This window comes from Symphalangus syndactylus, chromosome 23 (genome assembly GCF_028878055.3).
Source record: "Symphalangus syndactylus isolate Jambi chromosome 23, NHGRI_mSymSyn1-v2.1_pri, whole genome shotgun sequence".
In the NCBI taxonomy this organism is placed as follows: Eukaryota; Metazoa; Chordata; class Mammalia; order Primates; family Hylobatidae; genus Symphalangus; species Symphalangus syndactylus.
In genome coordinates this window covers 67539243-67559545 of record NC_072445.2, presented here as the reverse complement: position 1 = coordinate 67559545, position 20303 = coordinate 67539243, and the positions used below count along the sequence as shown (strand labels likewise).

The window sequence follows — 20303 nt, the reverse complement described above, 5'->3', positions numbered from 1 at the left end:
GAGGGCACAGGTCAGCATTTCAGGAACTCACAGTATTCTTTTTCTCTCCCTTGGAGGTAGAGACCTGACTTGTAAGTTACTTTGGTAATTTTTAACTAGGAAGTAATTTAAAATTTACAGAAAAGTTGCAAAGAAGATAGAATTCTGCTTAGCTTTTGCCCCGACTTCCCACTTGCCATCCTTCCCTCTTCATGTTTCTTTTTTTTTTCTGAGCCACATGAAAGTAAAAGCCCCTTTTCGTGTCTGTGTGTCACTTTGTGTTTGTGACTGTGTAAGGGGTAGCACACTTACATGGAACAGGTTACTGTGTGCCCGTGCCTGGCGGGAGAAGGCTCAGGAAGGTGTTCAGAAAGCTGGGTGGGGTTGCTGAGACACACTCCAGTGGAGAAGGTGGTATGAGCTTGTGTGAGCTTGTCTGGCAGGCCGTGAATAACTTTTATATCAATAAGGTAAATTAGTCTCCAGAATATCTGCGAGATGGAGGCCTAGTATCTCTATGCAAAAAAGAGGGGTTCTCAGTATCTCGACAAGTCAAGGGTGTGCTGTGGCTTCCAGCATCTCTGAAGGGACTGGCGCTGCACAGCTCAGACGAAGAAGGAGTTTTCCGGCAAAGTCCTGTGCTGTGCCAGTTGTCTCGAGCCTGGGTCTGGGCCCTAAAGTTGACAATGCACTATAATGAAAAGGGAGAGGTGTTCTGAATCAGTATCTTACATGAGAGATGAAAGCAGGTAGGGAAAGAGAAGGCCTGGTGGGTTCTCAGTAGCTCTGGAAGCATCGCAGGAGTTGGTGTGGCCAAGGGGGGACCCAACCTCCTATGGCCCTGGAGGGCACAGCTTGGGTCTGAGGGGCTCAGTGCCTCCAGACACAGCGTTGTTCCCCGGAAGTCCGGTCTCTGCAGTTAGAGCAGTTGGAATCCCAGGGGGCCCCCTTGGGGTAAAGGGGAGGTTCCTGCCCCTGGGATGGGGCAGGGTGTGACTTATAGGCTCCTCCTAGCCAGCCTTGGTGAGCCCCAGCTTCCTACCACACTGCCTGCCTTCAGATCACCCTCTATATGAGTGGTCCCAGCCTGCCTAACGCAGCTAGGAAAGGATGAGGTTGGTCCCTAATGGTGGGGGATGCCTAGGAGGCTTCCTCACTGCCCGCAGGGCTGAGCAGATCACTGGGCACAGCTGTCCGCGTCGGGGGCACACTGCACCCAGCACACTGGTGGGAGGCTTTGTGCTAAGTACTGTTGTAAGCTGTTCTTTAAACACCCGCTCTTGGAATAACCGAACAGCTGTCTTTGTCCAGACACATTCCTTTTTTTTTTTTTTTTTTTATTAAAAAACAGCTTTACCGAGATATAAACACATGCCATACAATTCAGCAGCTGTCCTCAGGCAGAGGCTGTGCTTGCCTTCTTGCTTTCTCATAGGTGCGTTGGCTGCCTTGTAAGGACAGTCAGTTAATTAATACCCAAGATCTTTCCAGCCCTAAAAACCACACAGCCTTGTACAGCTGATGAAAAACAGGCTTTTGCAGTCCTGGGCTCTCCCTTTTCCTCAATTTCCAAACAAAGCTGGAAGAGGTTTCCAGGCCAATGGTAGGGCCTGCGCCTGTGCCCCCGAGCCACACTGCCTCTCTGGGTTCTTGGTGGGACCATAGCTCAGACGGCAGCAACTGAAAGGACAGAACTGCTGCCCAGAGGAGATCCTGTGACACGTGTTCTAAATTGGCCTTTAGTAGTGGTGCAGGTGGCCTGGTGCTCCTCAGCCTCACTGCACCACCCTTCTGCCTTTTGGTGATGGGGCTAAGTACATGGTTACCATATGTTGAGATGGGGGCGGGTCAGTGTCTCTCCAGGGGTGAGTAGTTCTGCACTGGCCCTGCGTGTGGGTGAGGCTAAAGGAGGAGGCCGCGCAGTGGGGCAACATCCAACTGCCTTAGCCTTTTTGCCCACGTATTTTCAGGATATCGGCTTTCAGATTCCAGGTATATGACTCTGCTTGATTTTTGCAGTTGGCCCAATGTGCCCTCAACCATTTTTTATTGATTCTGTAGAAAGGGACTAAAACTTACATTCAGCAGAAAATTACATGTGTGTCCATATGCCTGCCTGTGCACACACGAATATGTTTGTGTGTATACGCCTATATGCAAATGCATGGAAATGTAGGAGGGAGGGAAGTGGAACTGGTTGGGATGGGGTGGTGCTGAAGGAGAACTTTAATATTTTATTTTAAATACTTTATTTTTTGTGTGTGTGTGTTTTTGAGATGGAGTCTTGCTCTGTCGTCCAGGCTGGAGTGCAGTGGCGCGATCTCTGCTCATTGCAAGCTCTGCCCCCCGGGGTTCACACCATTCTCCTGCCTCAGCCTCCCTAGTAGCTGGGACTACAGGTGCCCGCCACCATGCCCAGCTAATTTTTCGTATTTTTACTAGAGATGGGGGTTTCACCGTGTTAGCCAGGATGGTCTCGATCTCCTGACCTTGTGATCCACCTGTCTTGGCCTCCCAAAGTGCTGGGATTACAGGCGTGAGCCACCACTCCCGGCCATTTTTTGTGTTTAAATTTTTTTTTTTTTTAAATCAAAACACCAGAAACCCTCTTCTGTGTAGGGCAGAGGTTCTTAAGCAGTGCGGAGCACCTGCAGGGCCTGTTCCCGCAGACAGCTGGCTCCAAATCCTGGCTTTCTGGGTCAGGAGGACTGGGTGCGGCCCAGGAGCTGCCTCTCCAACAAGTTCCAGGGAGGCTGCTGAGGTGGGGCCTGCCCTTCGGAACCCCAGGTCTGGTGGAGAGACTGGGAGAGGCCTGAGTGACTCGTCTGCATTTGCAGCACCTGTCTGAAGAGAGGCATGGAGATTAGAGCTTTCTTCTCTCCCTACAACCCCATCCTCTTTCTGAGCATTTCCCAGCTGCATGTGGCTGTGAGGAACTCGGGGCCTGCAGTATTTCAGGAGTGGCCGTATCAATGTGTTTTCTCTTTTTAGCCAGGAAGACCAACAAACAGGTGTTTGTCAGCTATAACCTTCAAAACACAGACAGTAACTTCGCATTACTTGTAGAAAACAGGATCAAGGAAGAGATGGAGGCTTTCCCCGAAAAGTTCTAGCTGAGTGGCAGAAGTGAGAATTTGTAAACTTATGTACAATGTACATGTAAATAAATGGATTGAATTTCAGTTTGTCATCAGGCCGTGTTCCCGTTTTGTTTTTAAGGGGTTAATCTTTTGAGCTTCCTTCTCAGCAGTGTGTGGGCCAAAAGGCTAATACTGACCCACCTGCTGAAGGAGAGGCAAAGTGGGCAGTATACACTTCCTCATTTGGCTGTGAGTGATAGAGGGATGAAATGGGATTTTTGTTGGGATTGAAGGCTGTAATCTAAGAGTTTCCATCAGACATGACTGCTATGTGCATCCTCAGTTAGAATTAAAGCGATGTATAAATATGCTTTAGGTTTGTGTGTGCATTCCTCAGAATTCTGCCTTGTGAATTGATGCATTTATCTCCTTCTCATTGCAGTGAAACCCCAGGGCACTTCTCTTCTTGCTGTGTTCTCCCTAAACCCTTCCTCTGGGCACTCCTTTTTTGCTGTGTTCTCTTTTGGGCCTACATTTGAGCACCTTCCTACATTGCCCCATTACTACATTTGTGGTCTTGTGAAGTCTGACTTCTCTAGGCTCTGTCTCCTCATCTCTAAAGTTGGAGTAATCCCCACCTTGATGGGTTCTTTTTAGGATTTAAGCAGGTAGGTAGAAACGCTTTGCAAACTATAAGTGCCATGGCACTTAGATGTCAATTATAGTTTGATCCCTTCCTTTTTATGGATTCAGAGGCTTCAGGTCCATCTTTCTCTTCCTGTTATTTCATCATCTTCCCTTCTCCCCTCTCTTCTATCCTAAATCCAGAGAACCTCAGGTACCTGCTTTGGTCATTTGTACTCCTTAGCCTTTAATCTTTAATACTACCACTTGAAGTGGGTTCCAGTCTTGGGCCTTCTCCAGAGGTTCAGATGGTCTGGGGCCCAGGCTTTGGCAGGATTGAAAGCTCCCCTGGTGCCTCTGTGCAGGCAAAGTTGAGGACCACTAGCAAAGAACTTTCTAATCTTTGGGGTCCGTCTGATCCCTTTTTGTTCATCCAGAGGCAAAAGTCTTGCATTGAGCCAGCAGCATTGAGCCAGCAGCAGGCAGGTGAAGGTAGTGACCCTGGCCAGGATGGAAAGGCACGTCAGAGGAGGAGTGTGTCTGTGGTTCCGGGTGCTTCCCTCCTTTGCAGACTTTCCGTGCTAACCTCGAGGCCCGGGCCAGCCTCATTGCAGCCTGCAAAGCTGAGTGGACACCTCTCTAGGAATATAATAGCGAGTAACACAAAATCAGGGCTATGGAGAGAAGAGTTTGGTATAAATACTTTATTAAAGAAATATTGTCATTTTTGTTAAAAAATACTACATTAGAGAAGAGAGTTTTGGGTTACCAGTCTTTCCTCACAGAATCACAGTGTAAGATATTCATTTCTTGACGTCTCTAGGAACCTTCAGGCCACAGATCAGCAGAACATAAACGAATAAGGGAAAAAAATTCCTCTTAATTTTACTGATGGCCCCCCGTCTCTCAGGTGGTCTGAGAGTGGCACTTGGTAAACAGTTTGTGTTTAATCCAGCCTCTGCCTCTGACTACCTTTAAGACCAGGACTCGAAGCAGAGTGAGAGGCCTCCCTCCACCCACCTCGGGGCGAGTGAAGACACAGCTTACAGAGGCGTTAAAAGTAGTGACGCAGCGAGGTCTGAATGAACACGGACGATTTTATTACTCATCATTAATGGTAGTGAAATGCCCTTCGGTGGATACCATCAGGTGAGGTAGGGAGGACATTCCAGAGGAAATCCGTTAATGGGGCAACATTTTTATTTCTGTACATTTACATACAAATTTTCCCCAAAGGTACAACAGATGCGACACCATGCAGACACGCAGCTGTGAACGACAGTTCAGAACTCAGCGTAAGCTTGTGCTATGAACGAGCACCGTCAGAGAATCCCCACCCACGCGTACAGAAACAGTTTTTATATTACAACCTCAAGGACAGGGAGGGAAGTGTTTGCTGCTAGACCTGACACACCATACTGCTTTTCCAAAGCACACGGGACGTGAAAGCGAGGTGGTGCCTTCTAGACGAGAGGACAGTTGTAGTGTGGGCCTCCCCCGCATATGCGATACCTCGGGCCGGGCGGTATGATGTCACAGGCCCACTTATGGCACTTCCAGTTTGGGATTGCTCATTTGGCTCCAGGAAGTGGTGGTGTCTGAGTGCGATACTTCCCTGACGATGCTTTTGTTTTCTTTCTGTTCTGTAGCCAAACCACTTTACCAGCCCATCTTCCAGATGCAGGTGATCTTACTCTCGGTAAACAAAAACATTTAAACCTTTTTCCTGTTACTCTTGGGTGGTAATAATTAGGGTATTTGATAAGAGTTTGACTTCAGGAAAAGAACAAAGTGAAGAAATGTTCAGCTCCGTCTCAGGTGTTCACATTTGTGCATAACTTTTATTGAAAGGCTGACAGGGTAGGCTAGCAGAACGCAGGGGTGTGTGGAGGAGAGTAGCAGGGGGTGGGAGGGTCAAGTTGAAACAGTGGGTGCTTGCAAAGGGTCTCCCTATTAGCCAGGAAGGGAACAGGACAGAGGCGTTCAAGCGTGACAGGCTGTGCTGGGAAGTGGGCAGCCATAGCAGCCTCCCGTGCCGAGCGCGGCGGGCCCAGCTGCGTATCAGGCTCGGGTGGGTCCTGCCACCTTGCTCACTTGCTACCAGGTTTCCCGGGGCTGTGCTCACAGGGAAGTGTGGCTGCTCCGGCAACATTTCATAAAGGTGTTCCTCGACAGCTTCAGATATCCCGCCACAGAACAGGCACCCAGCCTCCTCCGGAGGCTGCCCTGGGAGGAGAGCCATGGGACCACCTTGCCGGCTGAGAGACATCACCCGCTGACCGTCGGCAAGTCAGCCTCACTCACATCCGCTGGATGCTGGTCCCAAGAGCCCAGGCCTCAAAGCTCGCCTCTTTTCCAGTCATTGGCGGATGAGTCCCGACGGCTGAAGTGCTGAGCACTGTCTTCGTTGGACCAGTTTTTTATTGTCATTTGAGGTGGAAATTGGAGATCATGACTAGAAGAGCGTGAGTGCTGTCCCTTTTGCCACCAACTTCCTAGAGATTTCGGGTAGCACTCTACAGCTTCAGTTTCCAAAAAAAAAAAGTTTACACGACCAGTGTGAGACTGCTCGCAACTTTCATCACTTAGCATATTCTTCCACAACACAGTACAGTAAGTGGACTGCAGGGTGGCCTGGTGCTGAGGGTGATGGGTGCAGACGTACACCTGTCCAGGTGCAGGCTCAGGGGCCCCGCTGGATCCTTCCCACCTTCCCCAGCTGCCTACTGGCCTGGCTACTGGATAGGTCCCATTCTGTACACAATGGGGGTTTGTTGACAGGTGGCTTTGTAGCAAGTACTCCAAAAAAGGTAAAAGGAATTTCACAAGTTTGGCACGCAAAGGCTGCACAGATCTAAAGAAAGGCCTTTGTAAAGGTGAATGGAAACTAATGTTGAAACATGGAAATGTGACTTTAAAAAAGAAGGAAGGTGAGGATGAGCTGGACGTGGAGCAAGTGGAGGCAGGGAGAGGCTGGCCAGACAGCCTGCTTTCCTGGGTATCTCAAGATCCCAGGGGTCAGTGTGGTCCAGCCACTGGAAACATGTGGCCATGAGTCTGCTTGCCCCTTGCTGTGTCTTTACACATCACCAGGCTCCTGATGTGTGGACCGCATGTGGAGGAGACATGAGTGGAGACAGCAAGCAGCAGGCCCGGTGGAAAGCTGGAAAGGGAGAAGGTCAACCCCTTTTCTGCCCTGTGAATTCTAGCAACTGTCGGAAGTCACTTCATTGTCACCCAGGCCCGAGACCACAATTTCCCTGGAAGGACACAGCCCATGGCAAAGACACGCTTTGAGAAGGGATGAGTTGGACAATCCCAGTAAGAAGCCAGGCTGTCCAGAAAAGCTGGTGCCCAAGTTGCTACAAAGTGGTGCCTGCCCTTGCCAAGGAGGCTGTCTGAGTGGCCTTGGGTGTCCTACAAGTTTCCTCCGAAAATGCCAAGAGGAATCCTCCACTTTCTGGGGTGAAACGAGGAACACGAAGAGACCCTTGGAGGTCGAGGCAGGGGCAGCGTTGAGCTTTGGTGAGTTATTGCTTTCTTTCAATTTGTCTTGATGCCTTCGAAAGGCTGGAGGTCATTTGGACTCACCTATGAGGAATCTCCGCTCCCTGCCCGAAGCCCCGCCTCTGTGCTAAGCGAGTGACTGAAAGCAGGAAGCTGGCCCAGGAAGGTGGGCGTGAGGGGGCCCAGCTCCTGCAGGTGCTCCCTGGAGTGATGTCTGAGGTGACGGCCATCCAAGCTGGTGATCTTCTTCATGGTGTGTGCTCGAGGTGTGGGTGACGGGCGCGTGTGTGTGGAGGGCAGCCCCCCTTCTGTGGATTTGCCTCTGCCATCTTTTTGAGTTATTTTCTAATTGTTTGTAGCTTAGAAAGTAGCCATGTTTTGAAGTAGTGCTGGCACAAGAGCTGGCTGTGCACGAGGGACTTTTCTGCTGGAGCCAATCTGGGAGAGGAGGAATAAAAACGAGCACATTTCAGGCCTCGACGCATGTGTTAGCTGTGTACTCACAAAGCTGTGGCGATATGACCGCTGCTCAGTTAAGATATCTGGTGAAATGTTTAAGCTTTTTCTCCAAGAGCTTCCAGCATCAAGTACAAAAGGATGATCCTGAAGGAAAGATGAAGCTGGTTTTAATGGTGTCTGTGAGCTGCTTTCCCTGCACACGGAACAGAAGCTCTTACCTTATAAACAGAAAGGGGAAAAGAACCTTAAAAAACCATACACAGATTCTCTAGCAAAAGCCAAATTCATATACATTTCACTCTGTCTAAAATGCAGTCCCAGAAACGCTCCACGGTCCTGTCCTGCCTCTGCACACAGGCAGGCAGCCTGGGGGCCTCCTGGGTGCTGCCAGGAGCCATGTCCCATCTCCCCAGAGGGACCGGCTGCAGCCGTGGTCACTGCAGCATCTTCCCAGAGCGACTGCGTCTCGCTGCCGAGGGAGGTGATTCCATTTGTAATCAGTGAGAGGGAGAGGGAATAAAGTGCTTCTCGTAAAAATGACCAAAATAAATACACACATTTAACGGCAGAAAAGAAAGTCTTGGAAGGGTTATTTCCAAAGAGTTTGTCTCCTCCGACCCGCACTCCTTGGACTTTTGGAAAGACAGGATTTCCCCACACCAGTTGAGAGGCTCAGCTTGGCTGGGGCAGCTTTCCCACCCCTGGCTACGTGTTCAGTCCCTGGTCTGTAAACCTGTGCCCAAGCTGCCCCAGACCCTGGAGGCCCCGGGTTCTGCAGGCTAGGCTACATGGCCTTCATGCCGTTGGCTGTGGCACCCTCGGGCAGTGTGTCACCCACGGTTGCGGCATCGTGGAGGCCCGAGTAGTCCTTGAGCTCGGCGTTGGTCAGCAGCAGTGGCTGCTCCCCCTTCTTATGCGGCAGCAGCGGCTGGCGCGTGTAGTGCTCCCCGTTGGAGATGTTCTCGGGCAGGTTCTGGTCCCTGCTCTCGGGCAGCAGGAGGATGCAGATGATGCAGATGAGCGTGCAGCAGGCAAAGATGATGTGGTGCAGGAAGTAGCCTTTCTGGTTGTGCAGCTCGATGATGGGTGCCGTCAGCATGCCGAAGCCCGCGCTGGCCAGCACCAGCCCCAGCCCGCCGCACCTGCAGGGGGAGGGAAGCACAGGGAGAGCTGCCGTGGCCTAGCGGGCCGGATCCCGGGAGAGCTCTGGGTGGACCAGGAAGCCGCCTCTGCAGGGGCCCTGCTGCCTGGGCACTGCCCAGTATACCCCGACCTCACACATCCTGTATCACCAGCACCCCAGCTCCCCGACCTCACACATCCCGTGTCACCAGCACCCCCACTCCACGACCTCACGCATCCCATATCACCAGCACCCCCACTCCACGACCTCACACATCCCGCATCACCAGCACCCCCACTCCACGACCTCACACATCCCGTATCACCAGCACCCCCACTCCACGACCTCACACATCCCGTATCACCAGCACCCTGGCTGTGTCTGTACAGGGCCACTCTAAGGCAGTGACTGTTTTTCCTCATCAATTCAAAAGCTTTTACTTATCTTTTTCTTTAATCCGTTTCCTATTTTTATTGTTTCTTCAGGGCTGGGGGACCATGAGAACTTTATTTTGAAAGGCAGCTTTATATAATACTACTGTAAATGGGAAGCCGGTATTACTTGCCATAAGTAATATACAAGGAAAAACAAAAGGGGATGAAATTATGCCATTTCCCCCAAGGCCTGGGGGATTACCAAGGGTTAAAGAGGGTACTAAGGACGTATCAGCACGAACAGAGACTTTGTCTTTGTCATAACTAGAGAGATTGCAAGATACTTTAAAAGAGTAGTTTCCTCACTGTGAGTTGATGGCCCACGTGTCTCCCAAAATTGCTCACATACCACCATTGGAAACGGTCCCATCTCTGAGGATTGTGCCTGAAGGGTCCCCTAAATGAAGCTGTGCACTGACAGAGAGGAACTCACTGCAGCTCTGAGCTCAGGACAACCAAAGTCCAGAAGGCCAGCCATTGATCTCCACTCCCTGCCTTGTATGGGAGTAGCCAAGAGTCCCAGGGATTAGTAGGTAAACAAAACTTACAGAACCCCTATCCCTCAAGCCTTTCCACTTTGACCTAAAAACACTACTGGGACAAAGGTGTTCTGTGGCCCCTGAGAAAGCAGTGCTGTGCCAGGCTGCAGTGGGACTGTGGCGCTCAGATGACAGGCCAGGCTAGAGAAGGCTGCCTGGTCCCCAGTTCTGGGGCCTCATTGAAGGGGGCAGGCAGAGGTGGCCTTGTCTCGAGGAAGGGGGAGTGGAGTTGTCTGCCTCGCTCCACGGCAGCAGGCAGAGTGGTCCTTTGGTTTGGGGAAGCTTTCTAATGGGGCTGCTGAATTGTGAGGCACCCCCTTGAAGTGAAGAGACCTTTGTCCTTGGAACTGCTGAGGCTGAGTGGGCTGAAAGGGAGCTCCCTGCAACAGGTAGGAGGCAGGTAGATAACTCCAGCTCTTGACTAGTCTGTGGTTCTCTTGGTTGGCACTATATGTAGCTCCTAACTCACCAAAAGACTGTCCTACAAGGTCACAAGATACAAGATCAACATACAAAAGTCAATTATATGTCTACATGCTAGCAACACCCAAAAATGAAGTTAAGAAAATTCCATTCACAATAACATCCAATGAATAAAATGTTTAGAAATAAATGAATGCAAGACTTGTATGCTGAAAAAGATAAACATTGCTGAGAGAAAATTAAAAAGATTAAATGGAGTGACATTCCATGTTCATGAATTAGAAGACTAAATATTATAAAGATGGTAATTTTTCCCAAATTGATCTATACATTCCACATAATCCTATCAAAATTCCAGGTGACTTTTTTTTTTTTTTTAGAAAACAGCCGATCCTAAAATTTATGTGGAAATGCAAAAGACTCAGAGTAGTCAAAAACAATTTTGGAAAAGAACAAAGTTAGAAGGCTTGGCTTCCCAGTTTCAAAACTTATAAAGCCGTACTACCTAAGGCAGTGTGGTGTTGGTGTATGTATCAATAGATCAATGGAACAGAACTGGGAGTTCAGAAACCTTCACATTTATGGTCAACTGACTAGATGGAGGCAAATCCAGTGAGGGGGAAGGGATAGTTTTTTTCAACAGGTGGTACTGGGACAACAGGATATACACGTGCAAAAGAATGATGTTGGGCCTGGCGCGGTGGCTCACGCTTGTAATCCCAGCACTTTGGGAGGCCGAGGCGGGCGGATCACGAGGTCAGGAGATCGAGGCCATCCTGGCTAACATGGTGAAACCCCATTTCTACTAAAAAATACAAAAAATTAGCCGGGCGTGGTGGCGGGCACCTGTAGTCCCAGCTACTCGGGCGGCTGAGGCAGGAGAATGGCGTGAACCCGGGAGGCGGAGCTTGCAGTGAGCTGAGATTGGGCCACTGCACTCCAGCCTGGGTGACAGAGCGAGACTCTATCTCAAAAAAAAAAAAAAAAAAAAAGATGGACCCTTCACATCCTGTAAAAAAAATGAACTCAAAATGGATAATAAAATCTAAGTGCTTAACTTAGCTCAAATTATAATGCTTCTAGAAGGAAACGAGAAAAGCTTTATGACCTTGGGTTAGGCAAAGATTTCTTACACATAACATCAAAAGTAGGATCCATAAAAGAAAAGGCTGATCAACTGGACTTCATTACAATTAAAAATTCCTGCCCTTCGAAAGATATATGTTTAAGAAAAGAAAAAGACCATAGACTGGGAGAAAATATTCGTGAAGCATGTATCAGATAAAGGACTTGTAACTAGAATATATAGAGAACTTTTTTTTTTTTTTTTGAGAGTCTCACTCTTTCGCACAGGCTGGAGTGCAGTGGCGCATTCTCGGCTCACTGCAAGCTCTGCCTTCCAGGTTCATGCCATTCTCCTGCCTCAGCCTCCTGAATAGCTGGGACTATAGGCACGTGCCACCATGCCCAGCTAATTTTTTGTATTTTTACTAGTCGGGGTTTCACCGTGTTAGCCAGGATGGTCTCGTCTCGATCTCCTGACCTCATGATCCACCCGCCTTGGCCTCCCAAAATGTTGGGATTATAGGCATGAGCCACCATGCAACTCTTACAACTCAAAAAGAAGACCGATAATCCAGTAAAAAGATGGGCAGGCCAGACACAGTGACTCATGCCTGTAATCCCAGCACTTTGGGAGGCCAAGGTGGGAGGATCACTTGAGGCCAGGTATTTGAGACCAGCCTAGGCAAAAAAAAAAACCCATCTCTATTAAAAAAAAAAAAAAAAAAGTTGACAACATACAAATGCCCATCAACTGGTGAATGGATAAACAAAATGCAGCCTATCATAGAAAATGGAATATTACTCAGCCATAAAAAGGAATGAAGTACTGACACATGCTACAACATGGACTTGAAAACATTGTGCTAAGTGATTGTATGAATCCATTTATATGAAAAGTCAAAAAGGCCTGGAATCCCAGCACTTTGAGAGGCCGAGACGGGTAGATCACCTGAGGTCAGGAGTTCAAGACCAGCCTGGCCAACATGGTGAAACCCCATCTCTACTAAAATACAAAACTTAGCTGGGCGTGGTGGTGGGCACATGTAATCCCAGCTACTCGGGAGGCTGAGGCAGGAGAATTGCTTGAACCTGGGAGGTGGAGGTTGCACTGAGCCGAGTACCTGCCATTGCACTCTAGCCTGGGCGACAGAGCGAGATTCCGTCTCCCAAAAGAAAGGGCAAATGTGTAGAAGCAGAAACCAGATTCGTGGTAGCCTGGGGCTGGGAGTAGGGATCGACCTCAGAGGAGGACAAAGGGATTTTGTGGGGAGAAAGAAATGTTCTATAACTGCATTGTGGCAATGGTTGCATGGCCCTGTCAATTTACCAAAAGTCATTGAATCGTTCACTTAAAATGGATGAATTTCATGGTCCTGTAAATTAGGCCTCAATAAAGCTGTTTAAAAAAAAAAAAACTATTCCTGCCGTGGGGGCTGGGCCGCCTGCTGGTACAAATTTCCAAAGCGTTTAGTTCTGGGCGGGCGCCCAGGCGTTGCCTCCTCTTTCCAGGAACTCAACAGACCGGCCATGACTCCCCTTTCCACCGCCACCTGCAGCCAGGGTTTCTGCTCCACTCTGCCCGCTGTGGCACTGAGCAGCACTGAGCGGCAGCTCCCTTGTGCTGGGGTCTCCCCAGGCTTTGCTGCTCAGGACGGGGAGAGCTTCCCTGCCTTTGTGACGTGCTGCCTGCTCCCACAGAACCTCTCAGACTGTCCTGGGTTTACATGGGGGGACATGAATGGAGGAGGCTTGGGCAGGGGTGACCTGGGCAGGGAGGATGGCAGTCCCAGGGTTCCCAGGTGGCCCTCGTAAGCCAGATATACACAGGTCTATGCCAGTAAGATTCGCAGATTTGGAGCCTTTTTCTCAGAATGCAGTGGAAGAATGGTGATTGTGTGTGTGTGTGTGTGTGTGTGTTGGGGGTTTTTGTCCTGTTCTATAACAAAATAATAGAAGACACTTCTGTCTCTCTTCTCTCCCTCTAATGTAGAAATGGCTGCCTCTCTGTAGGTTACAGTCCACCCATCTGCATCCACCATGGGCACAGGGCTTGGGGGCACAAGGGCAGCCTTGCCAGGCTTGCAGCCCTAGGGGATAGAATCGCTGGATTCTTCCCTTTCCCAGCTCCTTCCTGTCCAGCCCATGACCAAGTCCTCAGGGCCTCCACTTCAGGCCGCCTGGGTCTGCGCTCCTCCCTGGTGCATCTTCTGCTCCCCCTGGACTTTGTTTCCTCACCACTGCCAAACCGATTTTCCTAGAACACAGAGCTGCTAATGTCACCTGGCTGCTCAGAGTCCTCCAATGGCTCCCTCCTGCCTGCAGGGTGAGGCACAGGTCCTGGGGGCCCCACCTCTTCCTCCTGTCCTCTCCCTTTCAGTCCCAATACTCATGGCACCGGGGTCCCTCAGCTCTGTCTGGGGCTCGCTCTGTGAGGCTGGCCTATGCTGGCTCAGCCAAGCTCCCACAGGCTACCTGGGTAGGGCGCCATCTGTGCAGTTCTAGAGGAAGGAGATGCCTTCCAGTACAGGGGCTTCGTTAATGTTTATTCCATTAGATGATTGTCAAGACCGGGGCATCAGCCATTAGCCTCCAAGCCTTGAGTAAACCCACATACAAAGAACCAGCCCAAAGTGAGCTATAGAACAGACTTTTGCTGCCACAAAGGTGCGAGTGCCGTGGCTGGGAGCAGGAGTTCTGGAGCCCATGAGCCTGGGCTAGAATCCTAGCCGCCCGCCCACCAGCTTCACCTCCTGAAGCCTCGGTCTGCGTCTATAAAACGGGGATGAGAAAAGCTCCAACATCCAAGTGCGGTGGAGGTTAAAGCACGAATGTGACTAGCATGGGGACGGGAAGATCCGTGGGTTGATTGGTTCCAGGTGGCATCCATTGAGTGCCGGTGAGGGGCCACCCAAGTTTTTCAGGGTCTAGGGGGCAGCTGGGTGTAAGAGGAACCACAGCTGGAGAGGTTCAAGAACTGGGAGGCGAACAGGATGAGCCTCTCCCGTGGGCCTAAAGCCTCCAGGCATGACATGGAGTCCTAAAAGTTGGCAGAGGGGGCTGTGCCACTGGGACCCTTCTCCTCCATCCTGGCCTTCCTCAGTGAGGCACCAAGTTCTGCAAACACTGTCTCCTCAAGCTGCTTCACACCCGCCCACCCTCCCCCTTCCAGGAACCTCTGATCCTGCTCCGCGAGCGCTAGGAATCCTGCCTCACCTCCTGGCCACTGTGCACTTGCCAAACACGCATCCCCTCTAGAGCCACTGTGTGTGGCGCTCCAGACTACACCCTGGGAATCCCCAGTCCCAGCCACCCTCCGAGTCCAGACTGAGCAGGCTCTCTTGGACGCTCCCCCGGCATCCTCAGGGCACTTGTGTAGCCCAAAGACACATTTGCGTTGCGTGTCTGTGTGTCTCTAATAGACACCAGATGTTTCCAAGGCAGGGCCAGGCTCCGTGTGCTGTCCCCAGCACCTGCCCAGCCACTGAGACCTGGCTGGCACCTGGGCATCACTCAGCACTATAGTCGGATTTCTAGAGCGGCCCCAGTAATTCCACCCTTGAGTGTGTGCTGGGCCTCAAGGTACAATTAATTTTTAGCAATCAAATTTACGGCCAGGATAGTGAGATGTTCCTTCCACAACAAGGTTCCAAAAGGCGGATTCTAGCAGGCTCTTGCTAGCTTTGACGAAGCGAGCTGCCTTGTGACCGTGGTCCCTATGGCCAACGGCCAGCGAGGAGCTGAGGCTGCCAGCCCCACAACCCGTGAGGAAAGAGCCTACCAGTGCCTGACTTGGTTTAGTGGTGGACCCTACCCACTGATGGTAGCCTCTGAGAGACCTGGAGCAGAGAACCCAGCCAGGCCATGCCCAGACTCTGGAGCCATGGAAACCATGAGATAGTAGATGCTTGCTACTTCAGGCCCCTATGTTTTGGAGCGATTGGTTATGCAGCAATAGAAAACCAAGATAGTCGGTGAGTGACAGATTCCCCTGCCTTAGCCACGGAGGGAGACTGACAGCCACCTCTCATGTAGGCTGTGAACAGGCATCAGCACTTCATATTAGAAAGCCCTTCCCAGGGAGAGGCTGAAAGAGTTGCAGGAATAGCCACACCACTGTGCTTCTGGGCCTCAAGGGGATATGGATGAGGAAGAGCAAGAATTTGGGAGATGTCTTCCAGATACTCACACTCTTCCCAGGCTGAGGGTCCCAGACCACCGTTCAAAGACACTCTGCCTCTTTCTGTCAGTATTTGTTCATGTGCCTGTCACCTTACTAGTCTCTGAGCCCTTCAAGGGCAAGAATTATTTTCTGGGACATCAACAGGCACGTGTTGTTTGTGTTTAATAAATACTGGATGCTTGCGGATCACACTGGCTTCCTGGATAGGAAGGTCAGCTCACCCAGATGAATGGGACAGGTAAAATATAGATGACCACTGCAATGAGCAATAAGATCAAATCCTTCTGTAAGATGAAGACTGAACACCTAAAATAGCCAATTAAGTCTTTCTGGTAGATCTGGCTCTTTCAGGAAGCCACAGGGCATATCAGATGCTAGGGATAATGGACATGATTTTAATGGGGACAGCATTTTCTCGGAAACCTCCCAGGTTTCTGCCTGACCTTCCCGGCACTAAATGTGGACGGCACTGACAAGCAGCGAGAGAACTCCCCTTACTCACACAGGAGTCACATACAGGAGGGCAGAGTACAGACCCCCAGGAGGGGTGAGCACAGGGCCACCGTTAAAGAGCAAACTGCATGGAACAAAAGCCTTGCATTGTGCCTGGTGAACCAGATCATACTGATCTACCTTGTTAACTGTGCCAAATGAAATATTTAATTTGCAGATCATTAGAAAAATGTCTACGTTATATGTATATGTGTATACATAATATGCAACAAATGTACACCTGCATATATAATATGGAATATATCTTTTTTTTTTTCTGTGGAAGCAATTCTCTGGTTTTCCATCAAAGATTCCTTGACATGGCTGGGCATGGTGGCTCATGTGCCTGTAATCCCAGCACTTTGGGAGGCCGAGACGGGCAGATAACGAGGTCAGGAGATCGAGACCATTGTGGCCAACATGGTGAAACCCCGTCTCTACTAAAAATACAAAAATTAGCTGGGCATGGTGGTGGGCACCTGTAATCCCAGCTACCTGGGAGGCTGAGGCAGGAGAATCGCTTGAACCAGGGAGTTGGAGGTTGCAGTGAGCCGAGATCACGCCACTGCATTCCAGCCTGGCAACAGAGCAAGACTCCGTCTCAAAAAAAAAAAAAAAAGATTCCTTGACATTATTCAGTAAGATTAGGAAAAATTTTGGCAGAAGTTGGTATGCCATTTTTGGCTCTTTTTTTCTCTCTTGAAATCTCAGATTAGAGAAAGAGATTGTTACATCCTTGGTTTTAAGGTGTTGGGTTCCTTTCCTGCCCCTGAAATGTGGGCTCTGCCAGTGCCTTTTCTGCTTTTCTCTAGGTTGTCACTAGAGGGCAGCATACACCCGTGTTTACAAGTCAGAGCTGCTTGATTTATGGACAGAGGAGAAACGAGGGCACGCACTGCCTCCTGGTGCTTTAGGAGCACAAAATTGTAATATCCACGGGATATCTTTATTTTACTAGCAATAGGATCTCAATAAGGTAGGAAGACTGATATGCAGGCCGACTTCTTATTAGAAATGGCAAACATCATTGAATTAAGGATTCCAGAATCAAATTGCTGTTAGCCATGTGAACGTTACTATCTCGCATTGAAACACCGGAGGCGATTCTCCCATTCCAGCTCCTCTTTTATATTACTTAATGGGACTTGACTACATTTCTGTGAAGTCAAGGATGAGCAAATATTTGTACCATTTTTTACAGAAATAAATACAACTGCCGAAGATACCCAGCGAAGAATAACATGAACCGTCCTATGCTGAGGCCAGGCCCTTTGTACATGGTCTCCATTCTCCACCCTCGCCTAACAAGGTGCCTGTAGTCAGTTTTGTTTTAAGACAAGGACACTAAAGCCAGCCAAGGGACTCGCCCAAGGCCACACAGGGAGGCGGCCTCAGGATCATGGGCAGTTCCGTCCGGCTCCTTCCCAGGCTCTGGGCCGTATCCTCAGCACCGTTCCCTCATCCCGCCTAGCTCCTCAGTGCTCGCATGCCACAGGCGCTGCCGGCATGGGATGCATGCTGGCTTCCTGTCTGCTACTCACTACTTGTTTTCAGATGTCAGGCATTTTTAAGACACAACTTTTTTTTTTTTTTTTTGAGACGGAGTCTCGCTCTGTCACCCAGGCTGGAGTGCAGTGGTGCCATCTCGGCTCACTGCAAGCACCGCTTCCTGGATTCACGCCATTCTCCTGCCTCAGCCTCCCGAGTAGCTGGGACTACAGGCGCCCGCCACCACACCCGGCTAATTTTTTGTATTTTTAATAGAGACGGGGTTTCACCGTGTCAGCCAGGATGGTCTCCATCTCCTGACCTCGTGATCTGCCCGCCAAAGTGCTGGGATTACAGGCGTGAGCCACCATGCCCGGCCTTTAAGATACAACTTTTTAAAGAAATTGAACAGACTCTGATACTCCCTTAACCCCAGGTCATCCTGGCCCTCAGTGCCTATTCTTGAGGCAGCATTAGAGCGGAAGACAGATGTCAGGGAGTCGTCAGTCAGGGAGGGTCTCAGGGAGGCTCGTCCGACTTATGACCTAGAAAGGGCCAGGGCTGCTGGAGTGGGCAGAGCAGGAGAAAACAGGCGGCTGTCGTGATCACCAGCGCCTGCCTCCTCTCTCACCTGGACCCCTCCGTGAGGGCAAAGGAAGCCTCGGAGCCCACCTGGACCATCCAGATGGACAGTGGATAGAAAAGATCCGCCTAGGACCCCAGGCCACTTCTGCCCATGTCAAGCTGGGAGGTGGGCACAGTCAGGTACACTTGCAAAGTCACCCAAGTCCCATCGTCTTACAAATGAATCTGAGGAGCTGTGCACTGGCTGATGAGAACCACCACCTGGCCTGGGCCTGAGGGGGTAACTGGTTCTGTCAACGTGAGGTCTGAACAGAATCTCATGAAACAATATTTAGTTAACTTGGTCTCTATCATCCTTGGGGCAATAGATTTCTGCAAGCCTTCATTGCTTTTTGTGGTGGAACAAGTATGAAAAGTATAAAAGTATTTTTTTGAGCTTTTTGCAGAAAATTTCACATCCTCGTGTTTGCTTCCAGGCAGTCCATCCTGGCCCCTTACCCTTTGCTGCCAGAAGGCTTGTCTGTAATAGTGTCACAGGGAAAGGCTAGTTCTGTGCTAAGAAAGATGGAGCTCATGGGCCCCAGGCCATCCATCCCGGCTTATCTTGGATTTCTCTCTGTGAAGTGGGGGGATGGTAGGGGAGTCTACTTCCATCCTAGGGCCTCCATGGGAATTGTCGCTCAGTGCATTTGCAAGAAAGAGCTGTGGCCTCCCGACAGCGCGGGTGAAAAGGGTTCCCAGCGAGAAGAGGGATTTGTCAGGAACGCGAGACATTCTCCCAGCCTGGCCCAGGGACCCCCTTTGGACTTAATTTCCTTTCATCCTCTGCAGGCACAAAAACATCACCAGGGGTCACATATTTTTTCCAGTTTGTCATCTTGGCAAGCTGAATCTGAGAACATGTTTGTTGAATTTCTATCCCCACATCTTTCCAGGTTTGCATCAAAGAGGAAAAGCATACAGCATTTCCTTCCATCTAGCTTGCTAAGCCAAATCTAACAGAGAATAATGATCCCTTCCAACTGCCAAGAGTTAAGGGGTACCTGCTAGCCACCCCCTCCCCCAACAAAATATGCATAATCATGCAAAGGCTGCAAGAGGCCAGCTGGAAACCCAGAAGGTCTGACTGTGGCTTCTGGTCCATTGAAAGACTTGGCTTTGCTGTTTTGTTTGATAAAGGAGGGAAATTTCACTTTCCATCCTTTAGACGGAGTGAGCCTGCGGTCGGGCTGAGGTATCTCGCAACTGCAAGATAAGCTCGTGACTCATCTCTCCTCTGTGGTTTATGCAGAAGGGTAGGGACAGGATGAGTTCCTTGGTGCTTAATCATACAATGCCTTGGCATTTCTGTCCAGGTACCCAGTAGATGTCAGGCTGGGCCTGTATGATACAGATCCAAGAGAATCAAAGTGCGGACATGAAGATGCTGCTGTTAGCATGGCTACTGGAAACGTGGAAAGTAAGAAAGTCCACGGACCTGCCTACTTGCTCCCAAAGACTTCCCCAGCTTAGCCTCCACATAGTCCGCCCTGGACTGGAGTGGCCGCTACTGGATTTTCCCAAGGGTGTCATTATGTGGACACCCGGGTTTTGACTCACGGCTGAACTACTGCCCTTACTGTCAAGTTCTGTTTTACGAAGGCACATGCATGAGAAATGCTAATGATACTCCTTTAAGAAGTTCAGTGTGGTATAACTCAAGCTCCTCAGTAAGTCACAAACAGTGTAGGAAAATGACTGCAACTGAGTGATGCCCTTTTAGTGGAGGCGTGCCTTTTTATTAACCTATAAGCATGGCAACAGTAAATGGCGTGTATCGCCCATGAACCACGACCCAGGGACAGAGACGGCACCAGGAAGGGGTCAGCTTCACTTTCCCAACTAAAAAGCGGCTAAGCACAAGTTAGTCACACCTTTTAGGGAGGTATGAAATGGCCACAGAATCGACGAGGGTGGGACTGTGCTGTTGTGTTTTCTGGGCCTAGTGTCTGGCGCGCAGCGGGCTCTCCATCCGTGTTTCTTACATGAGTCAGTGATCTCCCTCGCTGGGCTTTCTCTTTGGATTCATGACATCAGCTTCTCAGGTCAGTATTAAATAAGGCTCTTTTGGCCTGGCACGGTGGCTCACGCCTGTAATCCTAGCACTGTGGGAGGCCAGGGCAGGGGGGATCACCTGAGGTCAGGAGTTCGAGACCAGCCTGGCCAACCTGGTGAAACCGCGTCTCTACTAAAAATGCAGAAATTAGCCAGGCGTGGTGGTGCACACCTATAATCCCAGCTACTCGGGAGGCTGAGGTAGGAGAATCGCCTGAACCTGGGAGGCAG

At 50.1% G+C, this 20303-nt stretch overlaps 2 protein-coding genes across 13 annotated transcripts in view; one reads left to right on the top strand and one right to left on the bottom strand.

The window, feature by feature from the left end:
* Positions 1-20303, top strand: part of PSMG4 (proteasome assembly chaperone 4) — a 46773-nt gene that overhangs the window by 5915 nt on the left and 20555 nt on the right. For 2 of the 8 annotated variants that reach the window (XM_063633007.1, XM_063633013.1), the window contains one exon: positions 2975-3161. The exons of 3 other annotated variants lie outside the window; for them this stretch is intronic. Coding sequence is in view for 3 of the 5 variants with exons in the window: in XM_063633013.1 (XP_063489083.1) it covers positions 2975-3045 (71 nt within the window). In the remaining 2 variants the exon portion in view is untranslated. Of the gene's footprint in view, positions 1-2970; positions 3162-5332; positions 5383-5858; positions 8227-20303 lie in introns of those variants that run through there. 3 more of the 8 variants (XM_063633010.1, XM_063633011.1, XM_063633009.1) reach the window with 3 other exon arrangements.
* The window catches only part of SLC22A23 (solute carrier family 22 member 23), a 188897-nt gene continuing 172966 nt past the window's right edge, over positions 4373-20303 (bottom strand). For 4 of the 5 annotated variants that reach the window (XM_055264616.2, XM_055264617.2, XM_055264619.2 and 1 more), the window contains one exon: positions 4373-8791. In XM_055264616.2, the coding sequence (XP_055120591.1) occupies positions 8434-8791 (358 nt within the window). In that variant the 3' untranslated portion in view covers positions 4373-8433. Of the gene's footprint in view, positions 8792-17366; positions 20293-20303 lie in introns of those variants that run through there. The other variant, XM_055264618.2, reaches the window with a different exon arrangement.